At 45.8% G+C, this 26,514-nt stretch overlaps 16 protein-coding genes and 1 non-coding gene across 17 annotated transcripts; 8 read left to right on the top strand and 9 right to left on the bottom strand.

Moving 5' to 3' along the window:
• Positions 1 to 67: 67 nt before the first annotated feature.
• Positions 68 to 2,203, bottom strand: SLM1 (phosphatidylinositol 4,5-bisphosphate-binding protein; the record flags this gene model as incomplete). Its single annotated transcript, XM_037282243.1, has 1 exon — positions 68 to 2,203. The coding sequence occupies one exon, from the start codon at positions 2,201 to 2,203 to the stop codon at positions 68 to 70; it is 2,136 nt and encodes a 711-aa protein (XP_037138138.1).
• A 1,127-nt stretch (positions 2,204 to 3,330) lies between these two features.
• YIP3 (Yip3p) lies at positions 3,331 to 3,903 on the top strand (the record flags this gene model as incomplete). The annotated part of the gene is made up of 1 exon (XM_037282244.1): positions 3,331 to 3,903. One exon carries the CDS (start codon positions 3,331 to 3,333, stop codon positions 3,901 to 3,903), a length of 573 nt encoding a protein of 190 aa, XP_037138139.1.
• A 388-nt stretch (positions 3,904 to 4,291) lies between these two features.
• Positions 4,292 to 5,284, top strand: BOP3 (Bop3p; the record flags this gene model as incomplete). Its single annotated transcript, XM_037282245.1, has 1 exon — positions 4,292 to 5,284. One exon carries the CDS (start codon positions 4,292 to 4,294, stop codon positions 5,282 to 5,284), a length of 993 nt encoding a protein of 330 aa, XP_037138140.1.
• SHQ1 (Hsp90 cochaperone SHQ1) lies at positions 5,281 to 6,756 on the bottom strand (the record flags this gene model as incomplete). The annotated part of the gene is made up of 1 exon (XM_037282246.1): positions 5,281 to 6,756. The coding sequence occupies one exon, from the start codon at positions 6,754 to 6,756 to the stop codon at positions 5,281 to 5,283; it is 1,476 nt and encodes a 491-aa protein (XP_037138141.1).
• Positions 6,757 to 6,935: 179 nt separating this feature from the next.
• Positions 6,936 to 8,198, top strand: DPH1 (2-(3-amino-3-carboxypropyl)histidine synthase; the record flags this gene model as incomplete). The annotated part of the gene is made up of 1 exon (XM_037282247.1): positions 6,936 to 8,198. One exon carries the CDS (start codon positions 6,936 to 6,938, stop codon positions 8,196 to 8,198), a length of 1,263 nt encoding a protein of 420 aa, XP_037138142.1.
• A 30-nt stretch (positions 8,199 to 8,228) lies between these two features.
• COG6 (Golgi transport complex subunit COG6) lies at positions 8,229 to 10,697 on the bottom strand (the record flags this gene model as incomplete). The annotated part of the gene is made up of 1 exon (XM_037282248.1): positions 8,229 to 10,697. One exon carries the CDS (start codon positions 10,695 to 10,697, stop codon positions 8,229 to 8,231), a length of 2,469 nt encoding a protein of 822 aa, XP_037138143.1.
• A 464-nt stretch (positions 10,698 to 11,161) lies between these two features.
• On the top strand, positions 11,162 to 11,234 carry HG536_0Btrna3T. Its single transcript has one exon. It is a non-coding gene; the product is annotated as a tRNA-Thr (tRNA).
• A 105-nt stretch (positions 11,235 to 11,339) lies between these two features.
• XBP1 (Xbp1p) lies at positions 11,340 to 13,445 on the bottom strand (the record flags this gene model as incomplete). The annotated part of the gene is made up of 1 exon (XM_037282249.1): positions 11,340 to 13,445. One exon carries the CDS (start codon positions 13,443 to 13,445, stop codon positions 11,340 to 11,342), a length of 2,106 nt encoding a protein of 701 aa, XP_037138144.1.
• Positions 13,446 to 13,799: 354 nt separating this feature from the next.
• NCE103 (carbonate dehydratase NCE103) lies at positions 13,800 to 14,447 on the bottom strand (the record flags this gene model as incomplete). Its single annotated transcript, XM_037282250.1, has 1 exon — positions 13,800 to 14,447. The coding sequence occupies one exon, from the start codon at positions 14,445 to 14,447 to the stop codon at positions 13,800 to 13,802; it is 648 nt and encodes a 215-aa protein (XP_037138145.1).
• A 754-nt stretch (positions 14,448 to 15,201) lies between these two features.
• On the top strand, positions 15,202 to 17,055 carry SGA1 (glucan 1,4-alpha-glucosidase; the record flags this gene model as incomplete). The annotated part of the gene is made up of 1 exon (XM_037282251.1): positions 15,202 to 17,055. One exon carries the CDS (start codon positions 15,202 to 15,204, stop codon positions 17,053 to 17,055), a length of 1,854 nt encoding a protein of 617 aa, XP_037138146.1.
• On the bottom strand, positions 17,038 to 17,523 carry FMC1 (Fmc1p; the record flags this gene model as incomplete). The annotated part of the gene is made up of 1 exon (XM_037282252.1): positions 17,038 to 17,523. One exon carries the CDS (start codon positions 17,521 to 17,523, stop codon positions 17,038 to 17,040), a length of 486 nt encoding a protein of 161 aa, XP_037138147.1.
• Positions 17,524 to 17,850: 327 nt separating this feature from the next.
• IDH1 (isocitrate dehydrogenase (NAD(+)) IDH1) lies at positions 17,851 to 19,047 on the top strand (the record flags this gene model as incomplete). The annotated part of the gene is made up of 1 exon (XM_037282253.1): positions 17,851 to 19,047. One exon carries the CDS (start codon positions 17,851 to 17,853, stop codon positions 19,045 to 19,047), a length of 1,197 nt encoding a protein of 398 aa, XP_037138148.1.
• A 480-nt stretch (positions 19,048 to 19,527) lies between these two features.
• Positions 19,528 to 21,063, top strand: FYV10 (glucose-induced degradation complex subunit FYV10; the record flags this gene model as incomplete). Its single annotated transcript, XM_037282254.1, has 1 exon — positions 19,528 to 21,063. The coding sequence occupies one exon, from the start codon at positions 19,528 to 19,530 to the stop codon at positions 21,061 to 21,063; it is 1,536 nt and encodes a 511-aa protein (XP_037138149.1).
• Positions 21,064 to 21,108: 45 nt separating this feature from the next.
• On the bottom strand, positions 21,109 to 22,068 carry BMT5 (25S rRNA (uracil2634-N3)-methyltransferase; the record flags this gene model as incomplete). Its single annotated transcript, XM_037282255.1, has 1 exon — positions 21,109 to 22,068. One exon carries the CDS (start codon positions 22,066 to 22,068, stop codon positions 21,109 to 21,111), a length of 960 nt encoding a protein of 319 aa, XP_037138150.1.
• A 213-nt stretch (positions 22,069 to 22,281) lies between these two features.
• GPI15 (phosphatidylinositol N-acetylglucosaminyltransferase GPI15) lies at positions 22,282 to 22,794 on the bottom strand (the record flags this gene model as incomplete). Its single annotated transcript, XM_037282256.1, has 1 exon — positions 22,282 to 22,794. The coding sequence occupies one exon, from the start codon at positions 22,792 to 22,794 to the stop codon at positions 22,282 to 22,284; it is 513 nt and encodes a 170-aa protein (XP_037138151.1).
• Positions 22,795 to 22,949: 155 nt separating this feature from the next.
• BDP1 (transcription factor TFIIIB subunit BDP1) lies at positions 22,950 to 24,650 on the bottom strand (the record flags this gene model as incomplete). Its single annotated transcript, XM_037282257.1, has 1 exon — positions 22,950 to 24,650. One exon carries the CDS (start codon positions 24,648 to 24,650, stop codon positions 22,950 to 22,952), a length of 1,701 nt encoding a protein of 566 aa, XP_037138152.1.
• Positions 24,651 to 25,228: 578 nt separating this feature from the next.
• On the top strand, positions 25,229 to 26,374 carry EBP2 (Ebp2p; the record flags this gene model as incomplete). Its single annotated transcript, XM_037282258.1, has 1 exon — positions 25,229 to 26,374. One exon carries the CDS (start codon positions 25,229 to 25,231, stop codon positions 26,372 to 26,374), a length of 1,146 nt encoding a protein of 381 aa, XP_037138153.1.
• Between the last annotated feature and the right edge of the window lie 140 nt (positions 26,375 to 26,514).

Genomic DNA, 26,514 nt, shown 5'->3' on the forward strand with positions numbered 1-26,514 from the left:
ATTTATAGACTCTGACATGGAAGCGATGAAGCGTCTTGTGTTCATTAGAATAAAAGTGTCATAAATATTACCGCTTGTTTTTGGCTTCATTAGCAGGAATGTCAATGTATATGTTTGGAATGGAATTGTCAATTTCAAAGTCCCTGGTATCTGGGATGGAAGACGTTGTGATCGTATTAGTTTGATTGTCCAGCCTGGGTGTAGAAGACGGTATATTGTTGTGAGTTAGGATGTCCATGTTGTTACTTTGTACATCCATGCTGACACGTTGCTGGTCTTGAGGTGGCTGTGACATCGAGGGCCTGGCAGGGTTGGGGGAAGATGAGAGCTTAGAGTTTGGCTGCCCCTTTGAATCAACTTGCAAACCAAGTCTTTCGATAACGGCCTTAGCTTTCTCTTGAGCATTACCGATTGATGCAAAAATCTTCAAATCCTCAAACCATGCCATCATTGTCTCATAGTTATCGGCCCTAAATACCCAGTTGTGACCGCGGTGGATCAGGCCATTCTGTTTGGCGTGTAGGATAAACCGATCATCAGAAGACCCTTTCTTTGAGTGTTCCGTAACACTACATTCATTCAGAGACAAGGACATGACAGGAACAATATCTTTCTTCCTATCGGCAGTCTTGAACTCATGTAAGAAGGTCGGAGTTAAAACATAGTAGCCTCTCGAGTAAGATTTCAAAAATTTGGACCTCCTTTCCAAAACGCCTGATCTAATTTCATAAGTCAGTGGATCGTTTTGATTCTTGTAAACAATCTCCTTCATTTTCCTCATTGGCAAGTTTGGAACGATAAAGTTGGGGTCTCTCAAAATGAAGTTCTCCCATTCAAGTTGCGGATCCTTACTAAAGAATCCAACCTCCATCTTTGACAATAGACAGTCGAAAACTAGTTGGGCTTCTTCTCCCAATAGACGTGCATAGATGGTCAGAGCATTTTGGATTTCCATCACTACCACTTTTTCCAGTTCGGCTCCAGAATTTTCCAAATTGTCAAACGCCTCATGAACGAAATTCTCTTCAGTCAGCTGCTTCTTAATTTGTCTATCCAGTATTATCTTTGTTAGGTAGGGATCTTGCTTGGCAGTCCCATATTTTGCCTCTTCGATAGATTCTAAGAAATTTCTTAAATCCTGCTTAGTTTGTTGTAATTCCTTAGAACATGAATTCTTGAAATCCGATTGTAACGACTTGATTTCTTTCATCTTAACCAGTAAATCGCGCCTCAGATCCTCCAAGCGAGGAATAACTTCGTTGGTTAATTCTTTCGAAGTGCGAGATGCATGAGAGGCTAAAGAGCCGTGATATTGATTCAGAATAGTTGGTAAATCTTGGATAGATCCATTACCCAAAGGTAAGAAAAACTTTTGGATAGACCTATCTTCTGGGGCAGAGGGCTGGTGCTGATTTTCAGTAGCGAAAAATGGGAACTGGACTGCATGTGTCAACCTCAACTGTTGTCTGACAATTTCGTCCTGAATCGATGCGGTTTCAGTCAGATATGTTATGATGGCTCTGATGACAGTTCTCCAGGCGGCAAACCGATTAGCTAGAACTTCTGTCGGTTGCGCGTTCGTTGGCATTAAAATCACAAGCGGAGATCTGGGGTCCTGTTGTGCGTTAGCGTTATTGCGATTCATAGAAGTCCTAGCTCTTGAAACGCTCGAGGCGTTCGTTAAAGAATTTCTTCCCTGCATTGCGGCTCTGTTCGAGCCGGGCATAGCTGCCTGGGGCTGTTGCACAGCGGTCTCTTGGCCATTGACTGGAGTCTGCTGCTGTCGGAGATGGGCTTGAATCGGAGCCTGTCCTTGTGCCGGTGCTTGTTGCATAAACTGGCCCTGCGCCGAACCACTAGATGCTTGGATGCCCACTGGGGCGACAATATTTGCGGCGTTCTGATACGTAGACATGCTGTTCGTACGTCCCCCCTGAGTAGTCAATGTGTCGGCGGCCGGAGAACCCGATGTCAAGCCATCCATCGGGTACGGCTGAGACTGCAGGGGTACTTGAGGTTGCTGATCGTACACTTGCTGCTGGCGTATTCCTGGGCTTTGTGGCATGTAATTGGTATTTCCTGGATATTCGTTAGAGGTCAAACTCTTGGCACGCTGCTGCAAATTTTGAAGTTGCTGCAAATTATGTTGCTGTTGAGCCAGAACCTCGGACAAATGCGAAGTCATGGTGTTATGTTTCGACATCTTGACCAGTAATCGTATTAACAGAGCCTATCCTTTATTAGTATTACAATTGATCGAGGTAGAAACTAATCTTGGCCTTTCCATCCCCCAATTAAGAGCTCGAGCCTCTCAACTCCTGCAGGTTTTTGCTCTCTTTTTCTATCTGGGAGAGAAACCCGACATACCGAAAATGATGAAAGAGAGCCCTGCCGTGCTGCAAAGAAAAATGGAAGGATGTCGTCATAGAAAAGAGCCTTATCAAGCCAAATGGTCAACAGTCGCTGGTCAAAACAGCCGTTTTACCTGAACGTGGAACATTCCGACCAATTCCTTTGTTTACTCTTGCCCCTGGATATGGTCGCAAACTTCGTTTCTTGGTCGATTCAGCATGGTAAATTAATTCAGACGATGGCATGTGTAGCGGGCATCTGGTACGTCCCCAGTACATACCATCATTTGCAAAGCCCGAGGACTTGATCTGAACCCCCCAAAAGCGTTGTCCAACTGAAGCCTAGACTGCGGAATCCAGACATAGTGAGCAACGCTGGTGGATATCTGCCTCCTTGCAGGACATACCGAGCTGCAAGCGGTGTCTTGAAGAGTTTCAATTGTCTTTTTGTGTGTCGTAGTGATCGAAAGTGATGGGCGGCTAACGCCACCCGGAAACGCTCCTTCACCCTACAAAGGTAACTTGCAACAACAGAGCAATTCAGCACAGATCCCAACACGTTTGCAACGCATATTAGATGGCGCTGCCTTATCAGTACCGAATGGTGGTGGCTGAGATTGGCTCGGCGGTTCCCTGCAAAAAGCCCCGAGGATGAGCAAACATGAGCAAACAGTTGAAAGATGAGGCAGTCCCACGCAGTTAGCCTCTGTCAAGCACCAGCACTAACCTGAATAGCTTCAGCAGTACAGCCGCCAACAGCTCATGGCCTGCTAGCGCTGGGGCTCATTTTGGCTGGTGCAGCGCTTCGTGTTACACGACCTTATCTCTACAGATCCTATCGAACAAAGAAGGCTTTGACTTTGTGTGAAAAGGACCAACAGGTATATAAGCCTCCTCAGGTGCTTCATAACCGTCGGAACCGTCGATACTCGGATACTGCTGCTCAAGGCATCATGAACTCTCTCACTACGCTAACGGTATGAATATTATCGACCAAGCTACGCGGATTAGCGCGCTGATGAAGCTTTTACTAACCCTGGTTAAGCAACTCTCCCGTTTCACTGAGGACCTTTCAATGGATCGTATCAAGAGCGAAATCAGGTCTTTGCAGGGTAGACTGTCTTCGGTTCGTCCGCCACAGGAGTTTTTCAATGTTAAGAACGTGTCAAAACCTCAGAATTTCGGCGATATCCAATCTAGAGTGTCTTACAACCTGAAATACTTCTCGACTAACTACGCTCTAATCATAGGTGCGCTTGGTATCTACACTCTGTTGACAAACTTTCTCTTACTGTTTGTGATTGTGTTCGTGTTGATCGGCGTTGCTGGGATCAACAAGCTGAACGGACAGGACTTGGTAACACCGTTCGGCTCTTTCAAGACAAACCAACTTTATACTGGTTTGCTTTTTGTCGCAGTTCCGCTGGGCTTTCTTGCGTCCCCGATATCGACGCTACTTTGGTTGATCGGGGCCTCCGCAGTCACCGTGCTCGGACACGCTTCCTTCATGGAAAAGCCTATCGAGACGGTCTTCGAAGAAGAAACCGTCTGAATCTTACCAGGCTGCAGCTGCAATTATATATTAGGGAATGAAACCCTGAAGGATGTTAGATACTCTCGGCTTCCAGCCTATCGTTGAGCTGAAGCGTACATAAGCCATTATTCGATTTGAGAAATTTTTCGAAAAGTTCTCGGGCATCAACTAACAAAGCAATTCTGTTAAGATTATAACTCATCGCATTTGTCGTTATCTGGAAGAAGATGGCTATCGTAGGCAGATCAGATCAATTGCGACTAATCTCTCTTTTCAGTCCTTAAGCTTGCGGTAAGGATACACATTGCATAGGAAAGGAAGCTCTTCAGTCGATTGACGTTTGTTGCAGTTTCAGTGAGAACTGATAGTGGCAGTCTTGAAGGATGACTCAATTGGAAGAACGTAAATGAACACACCAAAGAATTCGCACTCTGCAACAAGAGATGAACGGCCGAGATCGCTATTTGAAGTATTATTCGGAGCCAAGGTGGAAGATACAAACCTAACTGCTAATGTATTGGAGAAGGCTTTGGAACTGAGAATAGAACAGGAGCGTACAAAACAACAGTACTACAGACTTGAGAACGCAAGCCGCACAATAGAATTGTTCACGATGGCCAAAGAGTACGGAGTACCGTCGTATGAAATTCCGAAGCTCTTCGGCGGTGAAGAATTGAACATCGGAAGCTCGGGTTTTAGAAGTGGCGCCTCCAACATCGGGGTTCCAACTTCAACTGTCACTGATTGTTCCGTTAAGCAACCTCTATGTTACAAATTCCCCCCTGCAGGCAGCAATTTACGGCCAAAGCCGGTAGCCGGAGACGCAACAACCTTAGCTGCACGACGAGCCAATTCACCTGCTCGAATAGGGGCATACGCTGTTGCTGCTTTGAATGAGGCGGCTTCGTTAAAGGAGGAAGATCAGCAGTTGAAGTTTTCGCCCTTCCCAACTAATGCCAATCACTCTGTGGCGAGTCACAGCCGCAACCTCTCATTACCAGTGGCCAAAACCGCTGGTTCTGATATCCCATCCGAAATGACATCGATTTTGAGTTTCGGAAAGGATTATAACGAGCAGATATCAAATAGTGCTGGATTTGGCGATTCGAACCAGCCAGGCCTGCGAAAAGCCTCAATGGTACATAAGAAGCATCGAAGGACACGATCAGGGTCCTCATTTGGCGTAATTGATTTAAACATGGTAGACGCACATAAGCAACTGAGCCTTCCTAAATTGAAGACACAGGTCGATCAACTCCCGATTCAAAGCACAGAAAAAAATCCTGAGAAACGATTCGATTATGACGAGATTACATGCAGCGAGAACAGCAGCAGGAATGGAAGTCCCACGCAGTCTAAGAATACTAACTCAGTAGCTAATTTGTTGAATAGCGGTTAAGAAGCGCCTTCTGACTCTTGAAATTGCCTTTCCGCCAAGATCTCCATTTCTCTGATGGTCATATTTTCAGTAGCCAATTCACCGGTATCCTCGTCTACTCCTGATATGCAATTGAATTCTATCTCGTCCTTACTTATTTGATCCAGCTCTTTTTTCATTTCCAGAGCCAAGCTTCTGGTTACATTCTCGCTTCCCTGAGAGATAAACCACGAACAAAGGTCGTCCAGTAAAATCCTGTTGTACACGTAATACACGTCATGGAATCTGAAAATCTCGTGTATATCGAGCAGGCATCTCGTCACCAGTCTTTTACCGCCCCGAAGTACGTAGTATACAAAGGTCCAAGCTTTGGTCGACAGATCGTAGTTTCTGTGCAATGGATAACTCAAAGACCTCCTTATTCCCGTGATGATGGCAGCCTTTATCAAAGATACGCCCTCAGTGGCGTCCTTCAACAGTAATTGCTGATCTAAGAAGCATATTTGAGGGGTCAGCTTCCCAATAGACCAAGCAGACTCTGTGTTGTGAACGCCTCCTGTTTCCATCTGTTCAAATATATATGCGAACAGTAAGCAAAGTATTGTCACATATAATTTCTTGGGCTCGCTTACCAGATACTCTTTCCTCGGTATATATTTTTGCATTTGTTCTTGTTCCTTTTCGGTGAATACTATGGGCATCACAGAGTTCCTGTCATCACTGTTCTTGTACCACTTCAAATAATCCTTCACTAGCGGCGGAGTAAATTTCATGACTTCTTCTATACCATTAATTACCAAATCTTCCGGAGACGCATATCGCTTAATCATATATTCTGACACATAGTATTCAGGGTCGAATTTCAGGTCCTCTTTGCGAAGCCTTTCCTTCACACGATTATTTGGCGTTGTGCGCTCCGGATCATCAAGCTCATTTATATCGTTTCCGTTCGAAACAGACACGGAAACGCTAGTATCGTACGCATCTTCAAAACCATATTTTATAGAGAGTAACCTGCTATTTTGTTTATCTGCTGTTTGCTCAATTTCCCAGCTGAAAGAATCTCCAGCTGCGCTGATAGCCTGCAGGTCCTCTTTTTCGAGATTTTCGTTTCCAGAGCCAATTTCTTGAATCAAGGGCTTTTTGCATCGATCATCTCGCTTCGATGCTGCGTCAGCTCCTATCAAATCCCCTCGTCTTGCCAGTAGCTTTGTCGGTACATCTAAATCTTCAAAGAAAGTTCCCTCCTTGAGCTTGGGAAGCTGTATATCGATAGATTCATCTTTGGAACAGTATTTAGCTGAAGCTCTTTCGTCGTCAACAACCTCGTGGGGGAATGCCAGCCTCAAGTAGTAAGGTGACAGGTAAAATACAAAGACGCTTCCCTCAACTGCCATTTCCAAAGCAGCCGCGTTGAACCTTATAGTGGAGACTTTAATCTTGATAAATACAAATTTCTCATCTTGGGTAACAACAAAATCTGGAGTTAGCATCTCTACTAATCTCTGCCTCTTTTATATCTCTAAGGCTGTTAGTTCCTGCTTATGCGATGAGCTTTAATTCTTCAGCGCTGCAGTGAAAAATTTGAAATTTCAAGCTCATCGACTACTTTTACTGGGGTAGAATAAAAGCATCATCGGTCAACTCAGAATCTAATAGTTCGAAAGGCCATATGAGTTCGGAGCAGAGATCAATTCCTCGAAGAAAGTTTGTAGGAGCGAGAAGACAGGATACCTCTTGCGAAACATCATGCAATAATAGTTCTATAGTGCACAAGCCGAAAGGTAGGATCAGCACTCGAGCCATCAATCACATACCTGACGATATTCTGAATGACAAGGATCTGAACGAAGCTATAAAGCTATTGCCACAGAATTACAACTTTGAAATACACAAAACTGTCTGGAACATCAGAAAACATGGAGCTAAACGAGTAGCGCTTCAAATGCCCGAGGGTCTTTTGATGTATTCACTAATTATAAGTGACATTCTGGAGCAATTTTGCAATTGCGAGACTGTTGTTATGGGTGATGTTTCCTACGGGGCATGCTGTATCGACGACTACACCGCCAGAGCCTTGGACTGTGACTTTATTGTCCATTATGCGCATTCATGCCTTGTCCCCATAGATGTCACTACGATCAAAATCCTTTACGTCTTTGTCACTATCAGTGTCGAAGAAGACCATATAATAAAGACATTAAAGAAGAACTTCGCAGTTGGAGCCCGCTTAGCAGTTTTTGGCACAATTCAATTCAATCCGACAATTCACAGCATCAGAGAAAAGCTTCTCTCTGATGAAGCTCATGTCATATATGTGATACCACCGCAGATAAAACCACTATCCAGGGGCGAGGTCCTGGGGTGTACTTCCGAAAGACTGAACGAAGAACAGTTTGACGCCATGATCTACATTGGCGATGGAAGATTCCATTTGGAATCGGCGATGATCCATAACCCGGGAATCCCAGCCTATAGATATGACCCGTACAACCGTAAATTTACAAGAGAAGGTTACGACCAACGCCGACTCGTCGAGCTAAGATCAGATGCCATAGCGACAGCAGCACAAGGCCAGACTTTCGGACTGATATTGGGTGCCCTAGGAAGACAGGGCAATTTAGCCACCGTCGAAAAACTGGAGGAGAAGTTAACTGCTGCTGGAAAAACAGTTGTCAAGATAGTATTGAGTGAGATCTTCCCTCAAAAACTAGCCATGTTCGACAACATAGACGTCTTTGTGCAGGTGGCATGTCCCAGATTATCGATCGATTGGGGTTACGCATTCAGTAAGCCCTTATTAACGCCGTATGAAACCAACGTTTTGCTCAAACAAGATGTTATGTTCACAGAGAAATACTATCCCATGGACTATTATGAAGCGAGCGGTTATGGTCGCGGGAAGACGCCTACCCATGCGGTTCGAGATACTTAAATTATGCAGTATAACTAATTTGCATTTTCCTCATTTAACGCCAACCAAAGCTTTAAACTCTTCTTCCGAGAAATTCAAGATATTGCAGATATCTTCAGTCCTCTCAGGATATAGGTGTATCATAACCTTCCTAAAAGTGGCGTAAAAGAGGCATAACTTCGCTAAACAACTATCGCAAATGTAATCCGCAATCGTAGGAGACATCAATTTAAACATAAGATTGTCTTGTATGTCAGTCAGCGCCTGAGGCACATATTCATTCAACCGCTTGTTGACTTTATCGTTTATTGTCTCAAGGTTCATTAGTGGATTATCCGATAACGAGAGGTACATGTCGTAGTCGAGTTCATCCTGCACTGATGCAATTGGGAAAATCATATTCAACAGATTATAGTACAAGCCCAGGCCGCACCTTTCCATCAGCAGCTTGAATTGCAGATCAAGCATACGATTGATAAAATCATCCATTTTTTGTCCTATGCTCTTCCATATATTCACTGCTTTCTCCTCGCGAGCAAGTATGCTGTTGGCAAAGGGCTGAAGACGTGATTTAATGAGATCGAGGCAATTTATTTGCACAGAAAGCAGAGAATATCTGGCTTCGTCATTTTTCTTCGCCAATGGAGTCTCTTGCTGCAGTCTCTTCATTAAAACTTCGTCAATTGGATTTGAAACAAAGTTTTCTAAGAATGCACCATTAATCACTGCACTTCTCTTTTTAGTCTCCCAATCACCTCCTTGTTCGTGAGCCTCGAATAGCTCAACAAGCTTGTTTATATAGCCGTAAAGCCACTCTGGCGGCATTGAATCATTAAACTTATCAGACACCGAAGGAATGTCGCCTAGGTACTTTGTGAAGAAATCTTCAATTCGAGTCTTTGATATCTCTTGTAAAGATTTCAGGTTCTCTATCACAATATTATTGGTATTGATACCTTGTCTGTGATACATTAATTGGTACAAGTCCAGCAGCCGAATTATCTCAAAATTAATGACCGGATCTTCTTCAAATCTAATAACCTGCTCAATTCTAATTCGGGAAGGATTAGCAAGTGATCTGACAACCTCATTGAACACTTTGGTGTCGAGGCCATCAAAAAGTTCTTTGTTATGCATCGTCACTATGTTTAAGTCTTCCTGAAATTTGAATAGTGGTTTCACAAAATCTGCCTCGTTCGCAATAGATGCATGCACGCTCGCTAAAACATCACCAACGTATCGAAGTGGGTCGCCTGCGGATAGCAAGATAGGCCTCGACTCATTGGGATTGTAATCAAACTGAGACAGGAATTCATCCAATATGCCCTTCGAGCGCATAGCGGTCACTCGTTTCAAAAACTCATTAAAGTACTTTAGATCGTTGGACAAGCAAACGACAGATTTTTTAAAAATGGTCCGGTCGCTCTTGCTAGGCGGTATAGTAGCTTGTGCAAACGAATTAGATCCAGAATCGTAGTTGTGCAGGAAATCAATCAAATGATTAAACACTTTTCGATAGACGCTCTCTAGGACTTGATTAATTCTCCGTATCAATGCATCTGCAGCCGTGGAGCTCGGTAGAGACAACAAAACGACTGTATGTTCTTTAATTTTTATTGCCTTGTCAACGATTCGGAAGAATTGCACATCCACAGGGCCGTTCAACAGATAGTCATCCTCAACTTGGGTCAAAGTGAAATGATCCTTCATTGAAGACAAAATGCTTTTTTTTAATCTTAAACGTTTAGCCTGTGAACAAAGTAATTCAATGTCCTTTGATACGCTTTCTTTGTCATCCTCGCTTGTCAGACCATGACTATCGACGATGCTTTGCCCAGCAGCTTTGATTTTCTCAACTGGAATGGAGAACCGTTTGATTCTTCTGATTATAGGCCTTAATTCTTCGAGGACCAGCAGATGCTCTTTTAGTAGCTCGTTTTCAAGACCACTTCTCATTGATTTTCTAGCGAGATTTCCAACAAAGCCTGAATCAATCAACCTGCTTTCATCCAACTGCAGTCTCTCTTTGTTCTCCTCTAGAAGTTGCAGGGACTTTCTAATCTGCGTCCTCGTCTGGTAATTTGTCAACGTGTGTTCATTCAGGATGTTGGAGAGCTTCCTCAATAGGAGATCAGTCGTCACTTCAGAAGCGGAGGGATTCTTGTCAGGCAAATTTTTGAGTTCTGCAGGTGTCATGAAAGTTCTACTGGGCTCCATAAAATGAGATGTCTTCCCTCGTAAAGCCTTCGTTGCTTCTGCGTCTACCGCTCTCTTGTCGACCTTTGACATTAGCATACTAGCATGTTGGGCCATCCTATCGTAAAGATTGTCCTTCCCAGAACCAGAAACATCTTCCCTGTTACGGAGATCAGGTATCTTGAAACTCGCTTCATTGGTGCCAGAATCAATTGATAAGGTTGAAAGATCTAGCAGCGATGACGGTTCAGGTAGAGAGCTATCGGAAGCCTTTTCTGCTGAAGAATCGATCACCGAGAAGGCTTCAAGGTCAATAAAGTCCATCAATGAGTAATCTGAACCCTCGAGGGACAAAGAACAGCAAGGAACTGGAGTATATAGTCTCCAATTCGCTATTAGGTCGCGCAGTCATATATATGCGGAATAGTAGAAATCTAAAATGAACCGACGCGCCAGAGTAAATTTGTAGTCCTGAGCATGATTTGCACAGCAGAAACAGATTCAATCAAAATGAGATCTCGCAATTCAGATATTCATGCTATGGTTATGTGCAGCCAGTCACAGCCTCCTGCGGCTTCAAGCAGAGGGGTTTTGCAGTTACCAGTGTCCGGGGTACCGTCGAACCTCTTGGTAATCAAGAGTGATGTACTCTTAGGGCGCCATCCATGTAGATGCAGCTTAAATCTTAACAAGTAAAACAGATTGACTGACTGTCAAAATTAGGGAATTAGAGCTGCAAGAAACCGTATATGTACTTGTATAAATTTTTTACGACATCGAACATTAGAGCTTCTATGGCCAAGTTGGTAAGGCGCCACACTAGTAATGTGGAGATCATCAGTTCGAATCTGGTTGGAAGCATTTTTTTTATTACACTACTGATATTCCTATAAAATTGGTATTGTCTTTTAGTTAACGAGCGGAGCTGGGCCAATATGAAATGAAGTCTGGATGTGCAGTAAATAATTAATTTCGTTTGGGCTTCTGACCAGGACTGACGGTCTTCGGACTTAAGAGACCATCGTTTGACCCGACCTTACCGGAGCCTGAAAACCACCTTCTGGTCTCTCTACCATTCTCTCTTTGCAACGGCTCGTAGCTTGGTATGTCGAACCCGGTGGTAACCTTCTGTGCTGGATTAATGCCCGCTGCTTTTGCCTGGTACTCTGAAAGCTCACTGTCTGGTGAACTATAAGGTGGTGATCTGTTAAGCACTGGTTTCTGATGAGACATGTATATGTTTCCCGGATATGAATATCGGTGGCCATGAGTATTGTAAAAAGATGCAAGATGTGATAGGGTTTGCACTGTCGGATTTGGGTAGCTTTGGAGCTGTCCGGATTGACGAGGATACGGGCCAGCAGTCGCATAGTGGACGTTCTCGGGTTCCGTGGCAGAACTACTATGCTCGCTGCCCCCTCCAATGGAAGATCTAGGTGATATGAATTGCATTACTGTACTAATTGGTGGTAATGTCTCTGAAGAAACTCTTCTGGGCAGCAAAGGAGTGTAGTAATCAGGTGCGCATGATAATGATTTGCTTCTGGCTTGTATTTCATGAGCTTCAATCGGGACCGGATGCCTCGAAATATCCAGGAGGTTTTGGAAGGCGTTTAAAAGTTCATTGCCGGCGGGTTTACTAACCTCCGATTTGGTCGACTTCCTTCTTTTTCTCCGTCTCTGCTCCGGATGCAACTCACGAGAATCGCTAATTGCGCTTTCCTTCTTCATTGCAGACCTGACTAGTCGCTGTTGAACATTAGTATACCATTCCTCGCATTCCTTGGGGAAGAGCGGCCCAAAAATTGGAACCAACAGGTACCTGATTGGATAGCAGAATCTGACGCACAGGAGTCTTGCAGTCTCAAAGGGCAGCCATGTACCCTGAATTTTGATATAGCCACCTCTGATTCGTTTGACGACCTCCGTGTAATCAATCGTAGCAATTTCGCCCGGATTGAATCCTCTTTCGTTAATTAGATGGTTCCTGTACGTATCGCACATCATTTGTTTCAACTCCCTTGACAGGCTATTCCAGTGCAAATCCGTGTAGTGCGGGTTTAGGGACGTGGTCCCCACAGTCGCAGAATCTGAGGACAGCAGAGACCCGTCATGGAGATTAAGCGACGAGATTTTTTCGGAGCCAGCTGACTGACGTCTTTTCCTTCTATCGGAAGGGCTGAGTGATATGGGAGAAGAAGAAGACTCATAAAACGCAGAGGTAATCATGTAGTTAAGCTCTTCCTTGCAGATATTTTGCAGTCTCTCAGAACTATCCTCGCCCAGTCTCGGTACGCTTGTTAGCCCCCGCATCACGTCCTGATACAGTCTCCATATCCCAGTCAGAAACACGTAGCCGGACCCATGGGTCCACAGAACGCAATTATTCGGGTTAATAAGCTTGCTATTCTGATGCAGACTATGGTCCTGCTTCCGCAACTTGAATTGTTGATTCTTCGTCAAGGAATTTGCGTTTGTTGCTCTCTCGTCGCTGTCTCGCACAGCGTATGCTTGCGCTGGCAGAGCAATAGCATTCGGTAGACTCTCTTCATTCGCTGTGGAGATCGACCCCTTCAAAAGGTGCCCTCTGCCGTCTTTCAGACCCAAATTCTCCTTCACAGCCTCGGATAGAGAAGAAAGTTCCGAATAGCACAACGATCCCGCTGTGTCTACGTCTGGAAACTGGTATTCGAAGCAGTCCAGCACCTTCTTCCCCTGCGATCGCAGCGAAGTACCTAGAGTATCTTTGTCCTTCGCTACAGCCGCGTCATGCGCGGCGCCGGACGACGGACACGCAAACGATTCAGCAATGTTGGACTTGTAAGTGGCTCTTTTAACATCGATATTTCGTCGTTGATCTACATTGGGACGCGATAAAAGCGTTGCAAAGAACAACCTCTGGTAATCATCCAACGGACTCTCTGAAAGCTTTACCCTAGAAAGATCGAGATTGTGAATAGCATATTTGAACCGTTCATCTCTAGCCATATGCGGCACGCTATCTGAACCACTCTTCTTTGTCATCTTGGATATCCTCTCCATCCCACATACATCCTTGCTGCATCGACTCATTATCACTGATATATTATATAACACCTAATAGCTCGACATATCCTTTATTTTCCGCCTACGCCTGTTCAGTAGCGGGCTTGCAGTGTAGTCGAGCAAGGATCACCGCGGCATACAGCTTACAAACCTTAAATGGACGTCTCGCCCTTTTTTTACTGGTTCTGACAGGAAGGGCTGAGGAGAAGGAAAATTACGATCTGCGTCGACTTTTAAGAAAAAAGAAGTTTCGATGGCTCATTCAGGTGATTCGTCGACTGAATGCCACGACTGCTCCGATAACTCTTGATTAATGCCAGCAATATTATATTTTGTATGAACCTCTATGATATTATATATATGGATGTAGTGGGTATTTGTCTAGTTGGAGATCACAGGATCGAGCAAACCGGAGTCGACGTTGTAGACTAGACCGTAGACTTCGAGTTCCTTGTTCGCGATGGCCGTTTTCACAGTGTCGTTTTCAATGACGCGGGCAAACTGTCTCTTGACATTGCATTGTGATAGGTATTTGCTCTTCGCGTCGAGTGTAGGTAGATTTGCCAGTTGGCTCTTTTCTTCGTGGTACATTTGGTCGATGTCCTGCAGGTATTGGTATAAATGCTGGCAGTTCAAGCCTTCTTTGTCGTTCAATGGCTCTATTTGTCCCGTCAGACAGGTCTTGATGCCGCCGCAATCGGTGTGACCGCAGATGACCACTTTGTTAACCTTTAGGCATCTAATGGCAAACTCCAATGTAGCCTTGAAGGTCAGGTCCTCTGGGCTGCAGACGTTAGCCACTGTTTTCCACGTGAACACTTCGCCCGGCAGCACACCCAGGCAGCCCTCGTTGTAGCGCGAGTCAGAACAACCGATGAAAAGAGTGTGCGGATTTTGGCCCTTCGCGTTGTACTCGCGGAACAGACCGGGGTGCAGATCGTTCATTGTCTTGGACCACTGTTGGTTCGCAGCCAGCAGATCGTCAAGTTTAGAATCATGTGTCAAAGTGAAGATAGAGTCGCTGATCATTCTTAGCCTTTCTTGTGGTTATGTTGGTTGCGATCTTTTGGATTCGACAGGGAGTCGCCCTGAAAATCTACCACGGTTGCACGTACTATATATACATCGACATGAGTTTGCCGTCGAGAGCTGTCTTACAGTCGTGGTAGTTGAGCACATTGTTGAGCCGGTGACTTCATTCTCGAAAATGGTTTCGTCACTGTGGGCACAATTGTTGAAATTAAACGGTTGACAAATGGGAAAGAAAGCACTATGCTGCAGCGTGTGACTGTTCGATAATCATGCCGTAATTCACGAGACTGCGCCCGCTGAACGGGGAAATGCAGTCGGGATTTAACTGGTGCAGCGTTGCTCGGGGCTTAACGAGGCCATTTTTACCCACGGGATTGTCTTGACGTCACCATGACACTTAACGGCCCGCAGGAGAGGGTAACAGACAAGGAGTTTTAAAATTGATGTCACGTGACTTTTCGTTTCCCAAAATTCCTGTGGTTTTGTACGAGCACGAAAGAGATAAGGGTTTTTTGCTTAGAGATGAGTCGCGATGTCTTTTGTGCAGTACTGCGTACATTGTATTTTGCAAAGGATAACTAAGTCTGATTTTTGTACTCTAGGACTTTTGACAATTTGATCTTTGTGACTGGTAATAGTTGATTGTATAAATAGTTGAAGGTTTCTTAGTGTTCCTTGATGTTTACATCGTAGATCTTCGCTCCTTTTTGTACAGTAGCCATTTATCTGGTTGATCAGTCTCTGTTGTAGAATGATAAAAAAGCCTTCCTCCAGTGTTGCTGGTAGGTCTACAGGTTTTGGATATGTGATCTCCGTGCTGACGCTGGTTGTGCTTCTGGTTCTTGCCGCTTATCATCATCTGCTACCACTGCCCTTGGGCTCGGAGTTGGTGCGGACTGGTGGCAGCGGTGGTGATGATGGGTCAAGCCATAACATAACCATAGTGGATTTTTTCAAACCGTTTGATCCTGCACATCCCACATCCGTACCTTTAAAGGACTATTATAGAAGAATCAATCTAAGGCCTTTGTCGCCCTATGGTGTTGCTAGCGTGAATTTCACCGAATGGATTGATGAGCAGTTTGAGATATCGTTTGAATATCTTTTAAACAACGTTGCAGATTCGAATTTCCACAATGGCGGTTTGCTATCTCAAGGTGTTGCAGAAGGTGTCATTATAGCGTCACCTTCCAAGAAATCACCCGACTATTTCTATCAGTGGGTCCGTGACTCGGCCATCACTATTCGTTCTGTGATATCCAACATGTTCATTCTGAATAGTACTCAGGTTTATGATGATGTCTACATTTTGAATGCCACGTTGGCGGCGACTGTTTTGAAATACGTTAATAATTCCTATGTCCTGCAAAGATTAGACAATCTATCAGGAGATGGTGTTAAATTAGACCAAGCAGGACAATTGAAGGGGCTGGGAGAACCCAAATGGCTTGTTGATAATCACCCGTTTATGGAATCTTGGGGTAGACCGCAAAATGACGGACCACCACTTAGATCTGTGGCGGTACTTCATTTTTTGGATGAGTTGAGACAACAAGGCCTAAAGTTCAGCGATATCATCGATCAATGCAACCGGAGTAAATTGTTGAAGGGCCGTTTGCCCTTTAAGGATGAGAGAGAGCTATTTGAAAAGGTAATATACTGGGATCTTCAGTTTGTGCTCAAAAATTGGCAAGCCGATTCGTTCGACCTGTGGGAGGAAGTTAATGGTAAACATTTCTTTACTTCAATAGTGCAATTTGCAGCGATCAGGATGGGATTGCGTTTCTTACAGGAACATCCGGACTATACATGGGACAGTTTTGATAAATCGGCCCTTTCCAATGCTTTGCAAAAATGCGTCGAACAGATGCTCCAATTCTTGACCCTGGGCGCCGGATTCTTGAACCCAAACAAAAATTTTATCGTGGAGACACCGTCAATCTTGAACTCAAGGTCTGGTTTAGATATTGCTGTGATTATTGGATCTCTCTTGACCAGGAACTATGAGGACAACATGCCATTCGGTGTTAATGATTCTGGTGTGTTAAACACATTGTATCACCTGGTCAAATCGATGGGGATAATTTACCCCATAAATCATCCAAAGGCAAACCTGAATATTGGTGTGGCTCTCGGTAGATATCCTGAAGACGTTTATGACGGAGTCGGTACTTCCGAGGGAAACCCATGGTTTTTGGCAACATGTTCAGCTTCCGAGTTACTCTACCAATTGATCTTGGAGAGTTACCACGCGCAAACCGATCTGGTTATCCCCTTGAACAAATGGGAGTCGGAGTTTTGGACTTTAATATTTGATGGATTCGATGATTACAACAGACAAAGCTACCAATTGGTAATTCCCTGGGGCACACCGGCCTTTACCCAAACAATGATATCCATCTTTGATCTTGGAGAGTCCTTCCTAGACGTGGTCCGCGAGCACGTAAGCGAGGGTGGACACATGAGTGAGCAATTCAACAAGTATACAGGGTATTTACAGGGAGCCGCCAATCTGACGTGGTCCTATGGTGCCTTGTGGAAAAGTTGCCACGCGCGTGCCCAAGCACAAACTCTCATCGGTCTGCAATCAGAAGGGGACCTCTAGACCGACTTTACTGGCGGTTCTTCTGACGGTTTCGCTCTGCGACAACTTCGAGCCACCATTGTAACGCTCGATCAGCTCGTCGTACTCCCTCTGGTTATTCAAGAACGCCGCAATATCCTCAAGATGTTGTAGCAGTCGCGGCCTCTCGCCGTCGCTGCGTTCTACCAAATTCTCTCTGAGAATAGAAGTATCGCCAACGAAATGCAATCGCTTATCGTGCTCGATCTTTTCATTTTTCAACAGATCCACCTGTCTATTCAGCATTTGCAATTCCTTAAACAACTTAGTCTTTTGCATACTATCAGTAGCTGCGTTCTGAGCCCTGACAACATTCATTCTCTTGTACGTGAGCATTGCAATCTCCTTCCGTCTTTGCTCCATTCGTTGCGCGATACGCGATTTGCGGTCACTACGAACCATCGCCCTAATCAGGCATCGGTAAGCCTTCAAAGCATCAGTTCCGATCATCTCGCCGGTCCTCCAAGGTTCTCCACCTTTCTACCTCATCACATCCTATCTCTTCAGCGCTATTGATCAACTCCAGACGTACCAAGGTGTTGCCCGCTCCAAGAAGCCGGGTGACCTGCCCAGCAGCCGACCTCGGCCTCCGAACCATTCCCGACGCCGGCACCGCGCGTCATCGAAAAGCAGAATTTCCCCTGCCATCCTCAGGCCCCCATAACGTCTCCCTTTCCGCCTCCGTGAGTCGAGTGATCGTGCAGGGCAGCCGCGTTTGTTTCTGCCCGCTCTCCAGACCGTTGATCAAACTCGAGTAACACGAGGTTCGTTGACGCAATGACAAACGCATATATATATATAGATAACTATGTACAACTATCGTCCGCACATAATCCAGTTACGTTGCGCTTAGTTGTGGCAGAAAACCTCGTTTATACAACCGAAATGCTTAGATCTGCTATTGCCAAGAGGACTCTTGCAACCGTCGCCAGTACAGAAAAAGTGCTGCCCAAGAAATATGGCGGTCGGTTCGTGGTCACGTTGATTCCCGGGGACGGTGTGGGCAAAGAAGTGACCGACTCGGTGGTTTCCGTGTTCGAAGCCGAGAACCTGCCCATCGACTGGGACCGCGTGGATATCTCCGGTCTGGACCACGAAGAGGGCGTCGCAGCCGCCGTCCAATCGCTTAAAAGGAACAAGGTCGGTCTAAAGGGGATCTGGCACACTTCCGCGGCAGACCAGGCAGGCAAGGGCTCTCTCAACGTCGCGCTGCGGAAACACCTGGACATCTACGCCAACGTGGCTCTGTTCAAGTCGGTGCCCGGGGTGCGCACCCGGATCCCAGACGTGGACCTGGTGGTCATCCGTGAAAACACCGAGGGTGAATACTCCGGGCTGGAACACGAGTCTGTGCCGGGCGTGGTGGAGTCTCTGAAGATCATGACGGAGGCCAAGACCGAGCGGATTGCGCGTTTCGCGTTCGATTTCGCCAAGAAATATAACCGCCAAGCGGTCACCGCGGTTCACAAGGCCAACATCATGAAGCTTGGCGACGGCTTGTTCCGCAACGTGGTCACGCGTGTCGGCGAGCAGGAATACCCAGACATACGCGTCAACTCGATCATTGTCGACAACGCGTCGATGCAGACGGTCGCCAAGCCACACCAGTTCGACGTGCTTGTCACACCCTCGATGTACGGTACCATCCTGGGCAACATCGGCGCCGCGCTGATCGGCGGGCCCGGTCTCGTGCCCGGAGCCAACTACGGCCGCGAATACGCGGTGTTCGAGCCTGGCTCCCGCCATGTAGGTCTCGATATCAAAGACCAGAACATCGCCAACCCAACGGCGATGATCCTTTCTGCCGCACTGATGTTGGATCATCTCGGGCTAAACACTTCTGCATCTAGAATCTCCAACGCGGTCCACCAGGTGATCGCAGAGGGTAAGACCACCACGCCGGATATCGGCGGAACAGCCTCTACTACCGAGTTCACCGAGGCTGTCATTGCAAGACTTGCTTCTATGTCATAGGTACTATACACTCCCCCTGTCTCTTAGTCTTTTGTCTCTCACAGTAGTGCATTTGTATATACAAATTTTCGCCGTTCCTCGGCGGCTAAATAGCGCATCGGCCGGATACAAGCTTCAGCGCCGAGGGGCCCCCGCAGGCGCTAATCAAGGCTTTTTCGTTTCTTGCGGTGGTTCGTAAGGCTTGCCAAGAGCTGTTTTCCGCATAATAGGATAGGTTGCCAGTCGCGCATTCTTACAATCTCGCACCAGACTCGCTGGCGGGCGTCCTACTGCTGTGCCAGGGCGTTGAACCCTCCTGCCGAGTACCGATGCCGGCCAGCAGTGGCACAGCGGATAGGTGTCGTTTGCTCGATGAGCTGTTCTGTCTGCTTGTAATTCACGTGGAGCTTCCGGAATGGGAGTTTTCGCCTATATAGTAGGGAAACAGTGGTAAGAACAAGGGAAGAAGAGGGCCCAGACGGCAAAGCCAGCGAAGTAGTCATGACTTCGTTGATTAACGAACCCAGTACTGATTTCCATCTGAAGTTGAACGAGCAATTGTTCCACATACCTTATGAACTCCTTCGTAGGAACGTCAGACAAGTGCATAAACTGATAGAGAAGGAGTCGCTCGTTCTGCAGGGTTTATTCAAGGAACTGGATGGATTACTGAAGTCGGACGATCTGGAACAGGATAAGATCGCCCTGGTGAAGTTGAATGAGATCATTAGGAAAGTGGAAATATTTGAGAAGAAGATCAACAGAAGGTCCGATGAAGAGTTGAAGTTGTTGGAAAGGATTCACGTCAGGCTGAAGTTCTTTGAAGAACTGGAAGAGTCCAAGGCGTCTGGTAATGTTTCTCGTCTCACCGAATGGTATCAGAAGTACACAAACGTTCTGATCGGGGATTATCTGATCCGGAACGATCAGGTGCGGTCGAGTGCTGAGCAAGAGAACAGCGGCGGCGACGATGGGTCGATAGATGACAAGCTTTGGAACCCGGGAGTGATTTTTTTGAAGCAGCAGCAGCTAGATCGCTTGCTGGACTACGATATCCTGCTAGCGGCTAACAGAATCTCCAAGTCACTGACACAAGACCACGATATGCAGCCGCTGCTGCATTGGATAGGGGAAAACAGAACTTTTCTGAAGAAGAATTGCTCTTTTCTAGAATTCGAAGCGAGGTTACAGGAATATGTGGAACTTTTGAAACAACGCGACTACCAAGGCGCCATTGGTTGTTTCCAAAAATTCCTGCTACAGTTTGCTGAGAGCAACTATGCGGATCTGAAGCTGGCTTCAGGTCTGTTGGTTTTTATCAATAGTTGTCAGCCGCAGCAACCCGTTCGGCCAATCGATGAGTTGATTGATCCTCAAATAATTACGACAAACGAGGAGGACAGCTCAGCGGCATTCCGGTCAACTTCCCAATCGTCCCGCGATGAGGTGTATGAGTACTTTTTCCGCAGGAAAATTCCAAATAATGAAAGAAGGGTCCCCGTGCCCTCTGTCAGCAAGCTCATCTTCAAACAGCGTAACGGGAATAGAGATCTTGCTCGCTATACGGATCTGCTGGACTCTAGGAGGTGGTATACCCTGAACGAGCTTTTTACGAAGGAGTACTACTTAATGTACGGTATCTCACATAGCGAGCCGCTCTTGATGTATCTTTCTCTGGGGATATCGACTTTGAAAACCAGGGAATGTCTGCACGAGAGAGAGGTCCCAACCTCAGATAAACCGGAGCTTGATAACTATCTTGCAAAAGATGTTCTAGCGACAACCTGTCCCGTGTGCACCGATGAATTCGCTTCAATTGCAAAGGATCTGCCCTATGCTCATCATACTCAATCAAAGCTTTTTGAAAATCCAGTGATGTTGCCAAATGGTAACATCTATGATGCGAAAAAACTGAAATCATTAGCCTCTGCTCTGAACAATGCCAAGCTGGCCAATTTGAAAGATTTTGAGGTTATGGATCCGATAGATAAGAAAATATACTCGGAGAAAGAATTCATCACTATGTATCCAACATGAGGTGTATATATTTCATTTACGTTTAATGACTTGACCTGTTTGGTTTCACGCTTCATCATCACTTTCGGCTTTGCGCTTAGCCTGCGGAAGCATGAACTTTTGGAAAACGTATATCCTGGCTTCCCTCTGCTGCGCCGGCTTAGTGGTGTCTTGCTCACTGTTAGTTCTGCGGTGGTGATATTGCGGATAGTAATTCCATTGAAATTTGTTCGATCTTTCCACACAAAGGTTGCAATCTTTCGCTAGGCTTTTGATCATCCACGAATCGTACGGTTCGCCAGTGAACACAGATAGTATAATCTTACCGTAACCTTCGGACGTCAAGCCGCCAAGTCTCTCAGAAGAATCATATCCTTGATTGTATGACATCCTGCTTTGCACAACTGGTGCATTTACGAGTTCGAATAATTTTTTGCAACTTCTGAAGTATCCAATGACCAATTGCTGATGATCGACAATGTTCCGATCTTGATCCTTGACGCCTTTACCAGTGTGGGGGAAATTGAAAATAATGTTTTGCAAACTTTTCTGCTTCCAAGAAGGGCCTAGCACTTTGCTCCAAGGTTTTTTCTTCGATAAATCAAAAGACTTTATCAGGTCCGTTGCATCCACCTTGAAAAAGATCTTCACCTTGTTTTCTATTAGAAAAGTGTAATTTTCTCTGAAAGAATGCGGATATTTAAGCTCCAACTCAGCAGGTGAAGCATCGTAGCTGGTTGCGATTAAATTCTCAGCTTTCATGTAGCCCTGTTCCACTAATGAGCGGGTGAACGAAAAATCGCCCTCTCCCACTAGCAATAAGGTCTCATTTTCCTGGAAAGGGACAAATCTTGCCTCATTTACCTTTTGGGTTTCTTGATTTTTTCTCACTTGTGCACTAGGCTGCAATTTCTTGTTCTCTTCTTTCCTTTTATGAAGCCGTCTCAATTTCTCGAGATTTTGGTGTCTTTGAAGCGTGGCCTTCAAGCCCTGGTGACCTGCCTTACCTTTGAGCTTTCTCGCCATTGCAATCCACGATTAATTCACCGCCTTACATTGTATGGTCCATTGCCTTGACGAGTCCATCGAATTTTTTATCTTGCACGGCCCATCTCAGCGCACGGCTTAAGCATGAAAGCGCTTCTTTTCAGTATAAAGGCATTCTCTTGACATATTGTAGATAAACTTCTGGTCTTCCAATGTGGGTCTGGTCGCCTATCGATTGGTCAGTAGAAGAAGTTAGAATTGTTGAAAACATGTAGAACATACCGGGAAAAGTAACTCTAATCTCTTTGACTCTTTAACGATGACTGCCAAGTAGAAAACGACTTGGAAACCTCTGACGAAACCTTCATTGATCACGATATCGAGGATCTGATCTCTTGGTATAAATTTACCCTGTGCCATCCACCGGCGGTTCCAGGCATCGGGCAGGATTAGTAAACCCTTCACCTTGGTGACCTGTAGCCCGTAGTTTCGGTAGACTGTAAATGATTCAACAGGTGGTCTTCTCAAGATCAGAAGACTAGAGACGAAGATGGCTAAAATCAACAGGTTGCCCATATTTCGATCTAATGACAATCCTTTTCTGATCCATATCACCGACAGGATATTAATGAGGGCGAAGGCGAGAGTGGTGGCTACAAGCTTCCGCTTAGTAGATGCTGGTTTGATGGTAAACTTGAGCCAGAATTGGTTAGAGCCCTGGGTTGTTAGTAGGCAGTACCTCTTTCGTAGCCTGGTAGTTGCCATTGGTATATTTGTCCAATGCTACTCTGGTTCCAGTTAAGCATTCTACAACTGAAACTCAAGTTCGCTTGCTTATTCGACGCTCGCGCCTATATCTGAATTCAACATCACTACAACAGTTATTACATATAGAGTCTAAGATGGTTCTTGAATCATTTCTACCTATAGTTCTGCTCCTCCTCGACCTGCTGAGAAGGATGCTTCTTAAGGTCATCAATTGTCCCCAGCACAATTTCAGATTTACGATATGCCCGTACTTGATCTGTTCTGAAGCCACCTGAGGTCTTTTTCTCCGGATTGTGAGAGCTTTTCGTGTTTTGCGCATCTTCCTCTTTGGCGTTTGCTTTGGCCTCGTCGATGGCTTTCATGTGTTCCTCATGTTGCTCCTTGAGCCTTTCTATCCTCTCGTGGAAGGATTCCACAGTGCCAATGTCCTTCTTCGTCTCCGCACAATATTGTTCGAAGTTTGGTGGGAGTCTAGATCGCAGAGCTAGTTCAACCGTGACTGGATGCCTCCTTTCTTCGCTGATAAATTTTGCCTTCACCTGTTTCCTTGTTCTGTAAGGGAACATCTGGGCTATGAGATTGAAGTCTGTCCCCCACATTGACAGAGCTTTGTAAAACTGTATCAGTTCATCCTTTGTCCAGGGGTCTGTGTACATATTCTTGCCGTATGTGCCCGAGTTGTGCAGATTCTCGAACGGATTTTCATTCAGTTTTACTTTATGGGCATTCTGATAGCTGGCATTCTTATGTCTGTCGACCACTGTAGACTCCTCATCCACAACCATCGTACCGTCCTGGTTCAATCGTAACTGGATCGCTGTGTGCGGACCCTGGTTGGATTCAGGCACTTCTGCATTGAGCAATTTTTCCGCAGCCTTTTTGCGCTCTTCGAGCTCTCTTTCCTCTTCCTCTTCGTTCAAGGAATTGATAGACTTGAACTCTTCACGAGCCCTCCGTCTGAGCTCTCGGCGCACTCTCCTTTTCTCAAATTTCGCCTTCCCCGCCAGCTTTGCCTTCTCGAAGTTATCAGAGATCTCTCCGATCGGCAGCTTGGGTTTGCATAGCTCAGCCATGGTAAATTCCTCTTCGTCAATCAAATAACGCTCCGAGTCGGTATCCTGTATGTTTTTTGGGATTTCTTTCAGGTTTCTGATCGTGTATTTCTCGTACAAACTATCGGTTTTCTGGAACAGTTGCGAAGATGCGTTGGGAGCCGCTACAGCGGTAGCCGTATGAACATCCGTGTCTGGTGAAGCTCTTCTGGATACAACGCTGATTCTATGTGCAGAGCCGGATTTCTTCGAGATCGAAGTCCGGATTGACATTCTCCGCTTCTTCAGAGCCTGTAAAGTAGAGTCTTTCTCGGCGATCGTATTGATCCTGACCTTTTTCAGGTTAGGCTTTGCAATGGTCGATAGCCTCCTATTGTTCATCACGGGAGTGGGCTCGAGGTAATCTGGCTTGAAAACGGGCTTTGCTGTCTGATTACTGCTCAGAGAGTCGAGCCGGCTGGCTCGGCGACCACCACCGGTGCCTTGGACTGACGTAAGCTGAGTGCTGGTCTGAATAGGATCCAGTTCTAGTTGTGACGGGGCTTTCGGATTTTCGTCATCCTGTTCGCTCACTGCCGTGGTACCGGTGTCTTGATCAGTCTCATGGTCAGTTTTATTATCAATCCGGGAATTAGAGTCATCTACTTTAGTATCACCTTCAGTCGTAGACACTTCCTCTGTTATTCTAGTGCCTTCGGGAGTTATCGTAGTTTTGTCGTTCTTCGGTGCTGCCGAAAGAAGACGACGTTGCTTGAGCTTTGGAATAAAGCGAGTACCGCTCTTGTTGACCACGCTACTCATCTCTAATCAAATGACCGACGATAGCAGCATATATCGTTAGGCTTCGGCTCGTTATGTTGTTATCATATAGAGCTCATGCTCAATATCTAGATAGTACGCTTTACGAGATGCCGTTACCCGGCTGCTGAAATCAAGCTCTATTAACTAAGGAAACCACCATCTGCAAGAGGTTTGGATGGTATCTCATCTGAACGATCTTACTGCTCTGATCTACGAGAGTAATCGGTGAGTTTAACGTGCCTGCAGGCGTTGATTGTAAAACCCTTTTGTAGGTCTTGGAAGAATCCGGAAAGCTCAGTTAAGAAAGGAACGGTCTAGCGTGCCCGTCCGGCGACGGTCTGAACCGCATCCATAAGGATACCTCAGTCTAGTTGAAAGCATTGGCTTGTTCGATGTCTTTAATATGCTAATATTTTGAAACTTGAAGTGAAATTTCAGGGACGTACAAAGCGATACAAAAATTTTCATCATAGAGATGAGATGCGATGAGATGAGATAGCTTCAGGCCTGAGAACTGAGATTTGCGAAGGTGACTTGCTGTAGGCTGTCTGGATTCGCATTGAGAAGCTTTGAGAGTCATGTCTAGGAAGGTTACTAAGCTCGCGGGTAAGAAGAGCGATAAAATGGATGACAGTGCCGTCAAATCGGTGGAGAAAAGCGTAACAGCTGGTAATGAGAGTTCGCCAGCGGAAGTATATGCAAGCAAGGCTCTTTTCAAGAAGGAGAAGAGGCGGTTGAAGAAAGAGATGAAGAGACTTGAACAGGCCAAGGAGGAGGAAAAGGAAGAGGACGACGAAGAGGAGGAAGTAGAGGAAGAGCAGGAAGAAGAAGAGGGATTGGATCTGGATAGACTAGCCAAGAGCGATTCGGATGACGATGATGAGGATGAGGAAGAAGAAGAAGCGGAAGAGGAAGAAAAGGAGGAAGAAGAGGAAGAAGAAGAGGAGGAAGAAGAGGAAGAAGATGTCGCGTTGTCAGAAGTGGAGTTTGATTCGGACGCTGATGTCGTTCCTCACCATAAGCTAACGACGAATAACGTCAAAGCTATGAAACACGCGCTGGAGAGAATTCAGCTGCCATGGAAAAAACACTCCTTCCAGGAGCACCAATCCGTCACATCCCAGACCAACACAGACGAGGGTATCAAGGACATCTACGATGACACAGAACGGGAGCTGGCGTTTTACAGACAATCTCTTGATGCCGTGCAGGAAGCGCGTGACCAGTTGGCCCGCCTAAAGGTTCCTTTCAAGAGGCCGCTGGATTACTTTGCCGAGATGGTGAAGAACGACGAGCAAATGGACAAGGTTAAGAATAAGCTAGTTGTGGAAGCCAGTGAGAAGAAGGCTCGTGAAGAGGCCAGAAAGCAGAGACAGCTGAAGAAGTTCGGTAAGCAAGTGCAAGTAGCCACATTGCAGAAGCGTCAGCAAGAGAAGAGAGAAACGTTGGAGAAGATCAAGTCGCTCAAGAAGAAGAGAAAGCAGAGCGAAATAGACGGTACCGGTTTCGACGTAGGCATCGAAGAGGCAACCGATGATCACAGTAGCCGCAAACCAAACTACAAAAGAGCTGCTAAGGACGCCAAGTACGGCAGCGGTGGTTTGAAGCGATTCAAGAGGAAAAACGACGCACAATCTTCTGCCGATGTGACCGATTTCTCGCACAGAAAGATGAAGGGAAAACCCTCGAGACCAGGTAAAAGTAGACGCGCTAAGAGATATTAGGCTTACCACCCGTTCTCGTATCTCTACGATTGGAAGAGTAGCATGTATAGTATAGAATCACTCCATATCTCTGAAATTTGCATTATAAGCGGACAACTGTTTACGCATAAAAAAACTAAGAAAAAATGCAGGTACGACAG

Source organism: Torulaspora globosa, chromosome 2 (assembly GCF_014133895.1).
Source record: "Torulaspora globosa chromosome 2, complete sequence".
Lineage (NCBI taxonomy): Eukaryota > Fungi > Ascomycota > Saccharomycetes > Saccharomycetales > Saccharomycetaceae > Torulaspora > Torulaspora globosa.